The sequence below is a fragment of the Carya illinoinensis genome, chromosome 16 (assembly GCF_018687715.1).
Source record: "Carya illinoinensis cultivar Pawnee chromosome 16, C.illinoinensisPawnee_v1, whole genome shotgun sequence".
Lineage (NCBI taxonomy): Eukaryota > Viridiplantae > Streptophyta > Magnoliopsida > Fagales > Juglandaceae > Carya > Carya illinoinensis.
Genome location: NC_056767.1, coordinates 24,729,928 through 24,742,973, shown reverse-complemented (window position 1 = coordinate 24,742,973; position 13,046 = coordinate 24,729,928). Strand labels below are relative to the sequence as shown.

The following is a 13,046-nucleotide window of genomic DNA, read 5'->3' as shown; positions in this document are numbered from 1 at the left end:
TTTCCTGTTGCAGAACAAAAATGTGTGTTTATTAGTAAACAAAAAGACTAATGTCGATGCGTAGAAGGATGATTATGAGCAAAATATATAAAAAGTTCTTTAGGGGGTAAATTGATTTTGCTTAAACATGTTTGGTCACCCATTCCTACACACATTTTATCTTGTTTGAATGTTCCTAAGGGCTTTATTAATCAACTTCATCAAACTTTCTCAATTTTTTTCTGGGGTGAATATATATGAACTAGGGAGTAGGTAGGAAGAGGAAATGAGTATCTCTGGATCATATTTGTAAACCGACAGAAGAAAGGTTGAGAATTTGACATCCAAAGTTCAAATTAAAGAAAGAGAAGATTTGAGAATTTGAAAGCCATCTTACAAAATTGGTAAATTTTCTGTAAAGTCTTCTTGGAATTTAATTAGAAGTTTATTTGGTATTTTTTTTCCCTAGCTAGCTTTCTACAATTCTACTTGTATATGGAACCATATCTTGCCTCCAAAAAATTTGAGTTTTGGATGGAAGCTCTATCAAAATGCAGTCCTAGTTGATGGGCGCAGCAATACAAGAGGACTGTGGTATTCCCATTGCTTCCAAGTGTCTGCTGCCCCAATTCACCAAAGGTAGAATAATATATGAATTATCATTTGTTTGAAAATGGGAGATTAGCTACTAAAGTATGGGAGCATTCTGCACTTCTTTTTGGTTACTCCTCTCTGTTAAGCTCTCCATGGAGGAGGCGTACTATATATATATATTACAATGGTTGCAACTCTCTGAAAGGACAGATCAAGTTAGTATGATAGCAGCTATGGTACCGATGATCATTCTTCGGGAATTGTGGTTAATGTCAAGAAATAATTGTGTTCAATGGAATCTTGCCATCGGCTCAAGTAGTAATATTAAATCATGTTACAGCTTATTGCTTGCATGGATCTTAAGAGTCCAAGATTCTTTCCCTTCGTTGACTTTGCAAATTCATAAGCTGCAACTTGCAATTTAAAATTAAAAAAAGTCCTCGTTAGTGCACTGGAGACTTCCCCAAGTTGGAAAAATGAAGTTTAATATTGATGACCTTGCTGGTTGTGGAGGTGTCTTGAGAGATGATGGTGTTCTATTCATTTAGGACAGGAATCAAATATTTTTGCTGAATTAATGGCATTGAAGAAAGGTTTGCAATATTGTTTACAGCTTGGGTTGAATGATGTTATATTTAAATCTGACTCTAAATAATTGGTACCGTTAATGCCAAAAAATGGCACAATAGACTGAAAGGGGAGAATGATCCATTCCTGGTCCGTTGAGGTTGTGCTGGCCCTGGATAGGTATTGTGTGGGCCCTTCTCCAAAGAAACTAGCAACGTGAACATCTGAACGAAGTTAAGCAGTCCAGACGTACGTTCAAGCATCCAGCCAGAACTCCCCCCTGCAAAACTTTTGCTGAAATAACCACTACAAAATACAGACTACACGTTATATATACTAGGTAACAGGTTTGAGCTGATCTTTATTTGTAGCCTGCTTTAAAGATCTGCTGCAAACATCGAAAATTGGTTTCTGTTTGCAGAAAGAAATTATAACTCTTTCACATTGAGACAAACAAAAACTTTCAGTGGTTTCTGTCCTGATCAGCAATTTACCACATGTAAAAATAATGTACTGTCGTCCGCCACATTCCTTCTTCTCTAAGTTAAAATTAAAGGGGGACAATGTTCATCATGTACAAATTTGATTCATCGACTCCATAAATGGAAGGCCAATGGTAAGATCAAGATTCAGGTCGGGTACGCTGCTAATCATACTAATGTTGGTACTGTTGCTGATGATCTCTGTGTCGGTAGCAGAATTCAAGAGTACTGGAATTTCATCTGCTTGAGAGTTCACTTCTTTATTGTATGTATGGTTATTCGACACGAACAACAGCTTGCTAGGACGGGTGACACGACGTAGACCCAAGCGATGGTTGTCGGGATCAGTGCCCATCTGAGCCAGTCTTCTTTTAAGATGAGTGTTCCAGTGATTCTTCACTTCATTGTCTGTACGGCCCGGCAATCTTCCAGCTATCAACGACCACCTAAATTAAACCCAATTTTATACATTAATTAATAAACATCAATGTATGTCCATAATATATATATATATATATATATGCTTTTAATTCATTTTTCAAGAATTTTATTACTTAATCTGAGATGAGATGTCTGAACCTGTTTCCAAGGAGTGCATGGAGCTTGATGATAAGGTCCTCTTCATCTTCTCCAAAGTTGCCTCGTTTAAGGTCTGGCCTTAGATAATTTACCCATCTTAATCGACAACTTTTACCACAACGAAGCAAGCCTGATAAAAGAACACCACAAGACATCATTAATATATACTTAATCTGAAGTCCTCAAAAAAGGGCAGAAGATTATATAAGAAGATCAAGAAGAAGATTAAGAAATATTTGTGTCTCTTCTCTCCACACATGCATCTAATTGTTTTAGAAGACAAATATAAATAAATACCTGCAGCATCAGGAAGCGAGCGCCAGCAACCTTCTCCATGTTTGCGGATGTAATCAATGAGCTTCTGGTCTTCTTGCTTGGACCATGCTCCTTTGTTTTTCCCTTCCTTCTCACAACAGGGTTTCCTCATTGTAACCCTATCAAACAATTAATCACAGAGAAGATGGAGACTGGAGCAAGAGGCGAGGAGCTGACAAACAACTTACGAGAGAGAGATCAGAGAGAAGATGGAGTGTTTTCAAAGCAACGACGACCTTGAATGGATAAATTAAGGAGCAGAGGGCCATATAAAAGAGTGGTTTCTACTTTCTAGATGGAGTTTGACTTTCAGGTAGAACTTACATATATACGTATGTTAATGTAAACCGCATCATCTCTCTTGTGGTTGGTATAACTGTGCCCGGCCTGCTCCATCCGTTTACTTTTAGGTTCAGTCAGTCACACGAAAACGTAGACTGATATCTATCTCTCTTACAAATATCTAGTTCAAATTACAGTGGCTTTAATTTAATATTCTCAGAAATATTATATATTTATTTTATTACCTGAAAATACATACGGCCTCTAGGTCAAGCTAGCAAATGTGTTTCTGCTAGGGTTTACAACGCCAAGCAGATTCAGTTCATGAAAAGAAAATGCGTTTATATATATACATATGTATATATATGTAAAAGGCTAATTAAATCGATAAAAATGACTGGTTAAATTTTTTTATTTATTTTTAAAAATATTTAAAACTAAGTAAAAAATGATTAAAATAAAAGAAAAAAATAAAAAAAAAAATACTTTTACACTTATCGATTTACTTCTATTTGTTATGTATCAGTGTCCATAGTGCTGTCCTATATGTATATATAATGAGTAATGTTACATACAATCGTAAAATGTGTAAACGCTGCGCAATCTTTTTGAAAAAGAATTGAACTCAAGATTAAAAAAATTAATTTTTTTCATGTGGGTCCCATATTAATTCTCTTTTTTCAAATAGACTACGTGGCTCTTGCACAACTACGATTGCAAATATCATTTCTCATATATAATATCTCTTTGTTTTTTCAGTAATACTACATACTATTTTAATATTTATTATTAAAAAAAAATTATGAATTTTAGATTTATCTACTTTCAAACAAAAGTATCATGTTAAATTTATATATCTACAAATATTATTTTTCTATTTTTTTATACCTTTTTTTCATTTTCATGTAAAGATTCTTTGGGGTAGGCTGGCTTCACATGTCATTTTTTCTTCAGTCTTCATGCAAAGTAATGCTTGGTGGATATCTGAATCTATTGGGTAGGCTTGGTCACGTGTTTCCTGCTTGACAGTTAGATTCAAACAAGGAAAGTACTCTTCCCACCTGCAACAGTCTTATCCATACAGGCACACGTAGAACACGAACCACAATCAGAAACCTTTGGATATGTCTGGTTCCATAATTATTTTAAAAGAATTGAAAAAATAATAAAAAAAAAAAAAATAGGCATTGAATTACCTTCTTATCGATCATCGAGCTTCGCAAGCTATAGAAAATTCAAAATTCCAATGACAGTACACATAAAGACGTTAAAGAAAGAACTAAAAAAGCATCGCAGAATTAGTAAAATATCCAGCTTTCTTCATTGATTTTCACAACTATATCTACTTTATCACCCAACTGAAAGCCTGAAAATGAAAGAATAGAAAGACCTACAGAAAATTATTATTATATCGTTTCATGAACTCTTCAAGCTAGTAATATTAATATATATAGATATATATATATATAATAGATTGTTGTACTCATGCCTTGCCCAGATTTGTAAAGCCTATGTTCTAGATGATGATCAGTTTGCAACACAATAAATAAGTATATATGAGAGAACATACCCCTCAAATTTCTAACTGAGGGGTACTAGGGCACAGAAGATCTCACACATGCATTTTGTCTATAGGATATATAGTGTAAATAATTTTTTTTATTTGTATTTTTTTTTTCAAACAATTTTTAAAATTAAAAAAAAAAACAAAATTATTAAAAAAAATTCTTAATCATTTAATAAAAGAAACAATTTTTAATTTATTTTTCTAAAAAATTTAGTATAAAATAGATGTACACCTTCTCGGTGGCTCTATCATTTCTCTTTGCTCACTTGGTATACCTTAGTCCAAATTGCACTTTTCTTTTTACTTTTTATTTTAAACATTTTAAAAAAAATGAATACAGTACTAATAGTCACTTTCTTAACTATTAAGTAAAAAAACTATTAAAAATAAAATAAAATATATGAGCGGTCAAATTAAGGAGGCAAATTGAGGGGACATAATATCATTTTCCTACCCAGAAATTAGAGAAGAATTGTCAACACTAGTTACGGGTAAAAGCACAAGTAACACTAGATATAAGATTAAAGTATGCAAGTCTCGTAGTTTTTTTTTTTTTTTTTTTTTATAAAAAAAGTAAATCTCATTAGAAAAATTAATTTTTTGATATTTTAATTTCATGGTAGACTAGTTTACTTTTTTTTTTTTTTTTAAATTGACTACACAATATAGTTTGTATATTTGAAACTTATATAAATCATTACTTTAGCTGTTAGTTTGGCTTCAGCTCACTGATATACAGTTTGTATCTTATTGTACTATATATTGATATTTAATAGTACCTATGCTAGATTGAGGAGTGCAAAAAAGTGAGCACCCCTACCACAGATAGAGATTTCTAGAGATTTCAATTGAATTCTAAGACCTAGAGTACTGTGAGAGAAATAAATATATATGAAATCATGAGTTCCATGCATTTAATGTTGTCCAAGCTCAAAATTTAACTACTCGGATGGTTATAAATGTTGTGAGGTCTAATTTATGTTCTATCTCACAGCAATAAACTTTAGGGTTCGGCCAAGAGCTCGGATAGAGAGAAAGTGAGAGCAATATTGATGACCAATTGATCTTGCAAATGCCAATTAGATAATCAAGATTGGCAATGACTGAGGTATATATCACCTTTTGCATATGTAATGACAATATCATGTTGTGACAGAGAGGGATTGGCATGGTGCCATGATCTACAAAGTCAGAGAGATGCAATCTTTTCAAATTATAAGTACAACGTCTTATGCATTCCATAGAAGATATATGTAATTTTCGCGTGTTAGTTTATTGGTAATGTTGTTTTAAAGATTGGTGGAGTTATTGTGGCAGCTAGCAGCTCGTGATGGAGGTTGAGGCAAAAGAGGAGGAGGCCATATATATATATATATATAGGAACATTGGCCATAGACCTGGCTGATAGCATGTAAAAGCAAAATAATAGTCTAATGGATTGTACATTGTACAGCGTTACCCGAACTGATAAAGCCATCAGTTTGTTACACTTTAGATAATTAAGCAGATGACATAATTCAGAGATAGTATAAGAAAATTTGTTGATATTGAGCTTTGTCCACATGTTTTCCGAGGTTGAATTCTACTGTTTTCCCTTCCGAATCTTCATTTTTAGTTATTTTTTTCCTTTTATGGTAATAATTCATTTATCATTTGGGAAGTGATTATGAACCCAATTTTGGAAGATTATTTCTTTTATTACGTATTTAATTTTGACATGATTATTGAGATTTTACTATTTTTGGTAAAATTCTGATAAGGACAATTTTCAGCTATACAGCCCAATTTGTGGGCTAATTTTTGACATTTTTTTATTTGATGATTTTGAATTGAACATCAAAAGTGTTTCTCTGTATTTTGAGTGATTTTCTTGTGTTCTTTCATGTGAGTTATCTGTTAAAACTAACCTACAAAACAATCGATATTTTGTCCGGCGTCATAATCTCCATTCAAACCACAACAACATAACATCATAAGATTAATCGTAGTGGAATTACAAAAAATAAAAATAAAATAGCAAGATTGTGGTATGCAACAAAATGATCCAAGATGATTCAGGTATGATGTCACTAAGCTAATAGATTCGACATTGATGGTACTAGACTACCTCGAAAAGGCAGATCGATGTAGATATGACAAGAATCGTGGATGTGACCCCAATTCATAAATCTCTTTTCAGCATCACCAAGCTATGTCTGGTGGTCTCTATCTCTTAGCTATTTAAGCCCAACTTGTGGACTTCAAAATGACACTTTTTGACTCTTATTAGTAGAACCCTAATTAATCTTCGAGTTTATTTAAGAGTTCTCTATCTGTTTGCATCATTCTCAATTTTAATCTCGAGTTTCTGTTGAACAACTAACTAGCATCACAAGACCATGGTCATCATACTTAATTTCTGGTTGGTATGTTTTTGGGTGGTTGTTCTCCCCCTAATGTTTGGCTTGTAAACCATGGTTTTCCTCCTCTACAAGTGAGGCTTCTTAATAAACTTGGGACGGAGTCTCTGGACGAGGGGCTACCAGCTCTTTGAAAAAAAAAAAAAAGGTACAAACAGTACTACACCTAAACAAAAATAAATACCGAGACACGTACCTCAACAAAAATAGCTAGCCTGGCCTGCTCAGAAGATTATTAGTTGAAACTTCAAATGTGAATGAGTAAACATAACTGACGATCATAACTAATAACTTGAACATTAGGTATCGATCTCAGCATGCATGCAGCATTTTGTTGAAAATTCTGTAACATAATCTTGACATGCAGCAATATTGGTCCAAAGCGATAGTTAAAAGCCGCTCGACCGAAGCATATATATATGCATGTGCATGCAACTAACTCCTTCCAGATATAGATGAATCATGAATAATATCGGAATTGAAGTTGCACATTGGTTTGTTTTTTAATGTTTACTTTAGGCCTACAACTTTTCCTTTGAATGTTTGGTCGTCATCGTCTCATGATCATATATCGATCTGCAGCTTTCCATCAAGCTAGTCAACAAAGCTGATTTAATAACGTTATCTCTAACTTTTGTGATCACAAACAACAACGTACGTATGTACAAATTTATGAGCCACATGAATATATGTGTGTATATATATATATATATATATAAATTCATACGGACGGCCTTAATTTGTGCCTGCTCACTTTGCAAGAAAGTACATCATGAAGTTATGGCTTGTTTGTTAGTTACAACAAATACTCATGCCTTAATTTACAGCTATATATGTTATACATGACAAAATTTGTAACGATTGAATATCCTTAATAAAATATAGAATATAATATGGTTTTATTCCAAAAAAAAAAAATACTGCATTTTTCACGAGTTTTTTTTTTTTTTCCTCTCAAAGATTTACCACAAAATACTATTATATTCCCCATGGTAAAATAATTTTTTGACACGACGACTAATCTCGTCGGTAAAAGTGAATATTTCTGATGAGAGTCGGTTTATTCGCGGGATAAAACACCTTTTTTTTTTTTTTTTTCCCGATTATATGCCACGACTATAATCAGTCGGAAGAGACTTTTTCCCGCCGATTTCATACCCGTTTCCACCTAAATACATCGCAGCAAAAATTAATATTTGTTGTAGTGACTTTTAATCAATATAAAATTTTTCATTTCTGTAAATGATTTTCTTGGTTTTCGGATCAATTGGCATGTAGTTGGTCAATGCATGAAATCCCGTGCAAAGCGTTCTTTTCTGGGAATTAGATTCGGCTCAAAATTATTATAAAAGTTTTACTATATATAAGTGAAGTCGTGTATTAATCTACATATTAATATTAATTTTTTTATATTTAAAATTTAAATTAATATTATTTTCAATAAAATTTACTTTTTAACTAATTATAATAAATTGATATACATATTAGTACACAAATATGCTTACAATTAGATTTTTCCTTTTCAGAAACTGATTTTCAATCTTATTCTATAATGAAGTGAGGGGCCGTTTGGATATCAAGTTATCCTCAATTTATTTTAATTCATTTCATTTAATCTTTACAATTTTTTTAAATTCAATACAAAATATAATAAACAATTTAATTTTTTCAAATTTCAAAAAACTTCTTTTTACTTTTTTCTTTCTCGGATTTCCTTTTTGGTTTCTTTGATTTTAATTTTTTTAATTAATATTTTAAATATGGTTTTTAATTTTTATGGGTTTTTAAGATCATTGTCTTTATATATATATATAGATAAAATTTTACTGGTTTTAATTTCTTACATGTGGCATGTCATGATCAGCTAGTTCAATTAAAAATCACATGGAGCAATTTGACTAATTAATTCAATGCAAATCACAAAAATTAATTTTATAGCTGGCCTTGATATGGCTCTAGTCACATCTGCTTTATATCTACAATTATTAGTCAAAATCTCAATGGAAACACTGATTTGAATAATTCAAAAACCCTAATTTCAGAGTTTCATGGCCTTGTACTATATATCCATACATACATACATACATACATACATATATATATATAGCTACCTAGCTATCATATATAGATATGAAATTTTCACAATATGAAATATCACACAAATATGTTTGAGTAATAAGGCGCCAAATTATAGTCATCAGTATACATGGCGAAACATGAGATCATCGATGGTCTTATCTATTAACCTAGGATATCACATTTTTTTATTGTCAAGACAACATATCAAAAATAATTCAATTTAAAATAATCATAATTGGGCTAATTAAACAAGAGAAGTACTACATCCACAAAAAATCTCACAAAGGAAATTCATAAATTGACATTACTTCATATGATAGCACGTTAGATCTATTTTATAATAAAAGTAATTTTACAATCTAACATACCACATCATGCATGTCATTAATTACCTACAGTTTTTATCAAATATGGTTTTTTTTTTCCTATCAAACCAATATATCATGTTCATGCATGCATGCAACTTAATTTATCATGTATTGAACGATCGATCCAAGCAAAGGGTCGGTCACAACCGTCATCATACCCACAAAAAACTAGTTGAAGTTACTGTTGCAGCCCTAGTTATAAGTATTAGTATGTCCTATCTAGTCTCATCCATTAAACATCTAACAAGAGATGTAGCACTACCTATCATGCAAGTCTTCACAATCCAATTACCATCTCTTGGGAGAGTACCTTTCATGAGATTCTAGCACATCATGCACATGGTTTAGCGAGACACCAAAACCACATTAATTACGCTTGGGTAGTGAGGGCCCCCTTGCCCAGCTCGTAGGGTAACGAGCGGGCAGTACTCACCCATTACCATGGCTAGGCGGGCATAAAAAGAGTAGAAATTTAATAGGGCGACTCAGGGCCGGCCAGATGTGGACTCCACTCGCCTAGTAAAATCCAACCCGCCTAGTTATATATATAACCCTAATTTCAGTCATATATCTTGTCTTCTCTCCTTAATTAACTTTCTTCTGATCCTATCTTCGTATCCTTATTTCTTCTTCTTCTCTCTTCCCCTCTCATTTATCTCAAGGCCACGCTCGTGGTTCTCGAAGCGGACAGAAACTTGAATTTGAGAATTACAGATCAAATATGCTAAGATCTAAGAAGATTAGATCTAACAATCTACTCATATTTGATTATCTACTCTCAGGAGATCATCGAATCTGACTTGATCATTCATTAGAACGAACAAATCTGAGATCATGAGTTTGACTGTTTTGAGTTTGATATGAAAGTACGTTATTTGATTGGATTTGAGATCGGCTTGGTTTTGATTGATATTGCACTTTGTTGGATTTGGCATTCTAGTTTTCCATGGAGATTCCTGGATGATAGGTTGGACAATTCGCCCGCTCTTTCAGTGGGTACGAGCTAGCGGGCAAGGGATCACTGCGGGAAGAGAAGGGACCATTACTTCCAGGCAGGGGTGGACTGTGGGGGACAATCTGGGAGTACTACCATAGCAGGTTGGTAGTAACCATAACCGAACTAGTTAAATCGCTACCATTTTGATGAAACAAGCAAATTACCAAAACCTAGGTACGTACATAAAGGAATTAATACCATATTGACATGGCATAGCTATATATATATATACAAGAACTTAGAAAGAAAACTCACCTAGTTACGTACGTACTTAAGCTTAACTTGGAATTCGGAATTCTGCCCATGTAAGTTTACCAATTGCAACCCCTAAAGATACAAGTTCCAGCCATGCATAGAACCTTTAATATTCCACAATCACATATGTTGGTTGCCGAACTTTCTAACATATTATATGCATATATATATATATATATATATGTACGTACCATTTAGTTAAATATCTTCAACTTCCTTTCAGCTTATAAATGAGCTTCGATCACAGATAAATATATGGAAAATTATAAACCTACGATTATTCTACAATAATTTTACAACTCTACTTAAAATAAAGGGTGGTAATCATGTAAAATTGATATTATATTTTAATGAAGTACACAATTACCTTGGTCGACTTAAAATGAGTTGTAAAATAATTGTAAAAATTTTGTATAAGGTGTATCATTAAGCTAAGAAAAATTCTATACACCACATTACCATCACACTTTCATCTCACCAAGTAAGATGTGACACATGATTTATCACCATTAAATGATCTTTTATTTGATATTTTTTTTATTATCTAATAGTAATGAATTTGTCACAATATTTTACTTAGTGGGATAAAAGTAGAACGAGAGTATGGTACGTGTATATGACATTACTCATAATATTAAGTTAATCAGGAGTACATAATATTATATATATATATATATATATATATAAGGCAACAAAAATACTGTAAATGAGCACTGAAGCATACATATGCTTGTTAGAAATATATACCTAAAGTAGTACTAACTACAGTCAAATTACATTGAAAAGTAGGCATGGCTTGATGAGACATTTAGAAAAATACAATCTCTAGCCATATAGTACTACTTCACACGAATATATTCATCACAACCATTAACATGCTATAAATATATAACTCCTCCACTGCTAAAATACGTGAGATAAGTTTAGATGGTATTAATTTTTAGTCAATCTCCAGTTCTGCACCAACAGATCATATATATATGACTAACTACTTTGATTATAGAAGATCAGATGCCATGAAAACGAGCAACTTTTGTAAGTTTTCGATGGGTAGCTAGCTAGCTCTCTCTTCCACAAGAGTAGTACTTAGAGCTGTGCTGCTTAGAGTAAGATCAAGATTCAAGTCTGGCAGACAGGTTTTGATGTGAAGACTGCTCTCAAATTTCAGGACCTGATGATTGTCATTCCGATGGATGGTCAGTAGCTGCTTAGGCGCTTCATTCTTGGATAAAAATGGTCTTCCAGCACAAGAAATTGCTCTCCCTCCCAGCTGATGTGGTTTTTTAGGATCAATTCCCATCTGTATTAGCTTTTTCCTTAGATGAGAGTTCCAGTAGTTCTTTACCTCGTTGTCCGTTCGTCCAGGCAACCTTCCCGCTATCAGTGACCATCTATATATATAAATCGATCGTCATGTGAATAAATATAATTTGTGAATAATTTTAATTTTTAAAGAATCAGGAAAAAAATCACTAAAAACAGCCTTTTTCCAAAGCAAAAAAGGTAATTAATATCGATTACAGGTACGTACTACATGGCAGAGAAAATTTATGCAAAGATTACTGCAATGAGCACTGAAATTTTTGGACCCTCCCCGACCCCCTTTTTTGTTTTTCTGAATTAATAAAAATATTTTAGCAGAAAAATAAATAATCTAAATATATATCACACCCACCGGTTTCCGAGGAGAGCATGAAGCCTGATGATCAAATCCTCTTCATCTTCTCCAAAGTTGCCGCGTTTAAGGCCTGGCCTTAGATAATTTATCCATCTGAGTCTGCAACTCTTACCACAACGACGCAACCCTAATCAACATAAAAGTATCAGACCAAACCACCTTTTTTTAACCCTTTTAGCTTAAATCTATATTGGTTCTCGACGATTATCACTCGTCAATTGGTGATAAAAAAGTAATTGTATATGTGAAAAGAAGAGGACGAAGAAAAAGGGTCTCAAGAATTACAAGAAAAATTAAGAATAATGGAATCTAAGAGCCGCATGGAGAGCATAGCTCCAAAAATTCATCACAGAGAGAGAGAGAGAGAGAGAGAGAGAGAGAGAGAGAGAGAGAGAGAGAGAGTTAATACCCGCAGCCTTAGGAAGTGAACGCCAACAACCTTCGCCGTGTTGTTTGATGTAATCACTGAGTTTCTGGTCTTCTTCCCGGGACCATGATCCTCTGTTAGTCTCTTTCTTTTCACAGCAAGGCTTCCTCATCGACGGACTGAACCCCACAGAAAGATGGATCAAAGCATGCACAGAGAAAAAAAGATAAAAAGCCCTAAAAATTCAGTGCAGATCAGAAAGAACAAGAGAATGAAATATTGGTGGGGCTTATTATAAGTAGTACTGATGCAGCTAAGGTTAGATAAGTGCAGACTTTTAACATTTGACTTGGACTGGTGGTTTTCCCACCTCGTTTTTTTCTGTGAGAATCACAAATAAAGTAAGCTCGGTGTGCGCGCGCTAGAGTGTTGGTTGCTCCTACCAACCTCTCTGCATGCTTTCTTAACTGCTTAAATGTTGGATACATTTCAACATTGCACTCGTGGGCATGGCGTCACCTTTTAGAGTACTAGGCGC

General features: G+C 33.4%; 2 protein-coding genes across 2 annotated transcripts; both read right to left on the bottom strand.

Moving 5' to 3' along the window:
* Window positions 1-1,554: 1,554 nt before the first annotated feature.
* Window positions 1,555-2,778, bottom strand: LOC122299890 (MYB-like transcription factor 4). The gene is made up of 3 exons (XM_043110371.1): window positions 2,499-2,778; window positions 2,202-2,331; window positions 1,555-2,068 (listed from the first exon to the last, which is right to left on the bottom strand). Exons 1-3 carry the CDS (start codon window positions 2,626-2,628, stop codon window positions 1,711-1,713), a joined length of 618 nt encoding a protein of 205 aa, XP_042966305.1. The 5' UTR covers window positions 2,629-2,778; the 3' UTR covers window positions 1,555-1,710.
* An 8,383-nt stretch (window positions 2,779-11,161) lies between these two features.
* LOC122299891 (myb-related protein 308-like) lies at window positions 11,162-12,807 on the bottom strand. Its single transcript, XM_043110372.1, has 3 exons — window positions 12,551-12,807; window positions 12,139-12,268; window positions 11,162-11,854 (listed from the first exon to the last, which is right to left on the bottom strand). Exons 1-3 carry the CDS (start codon window positions 12,678-12,680, stop codon window positions 11,518-11,520), a joined length of 597 nt encoding a protein of 198 aa, XP_042966306.1. The 5' UTR covers window positions 12,681-12,807; the 3' UTR covers window positions 11,162-11,517.
* Between the last annotated feature and the right edge of the window lie 239 nt (window positions 12,808-13,046).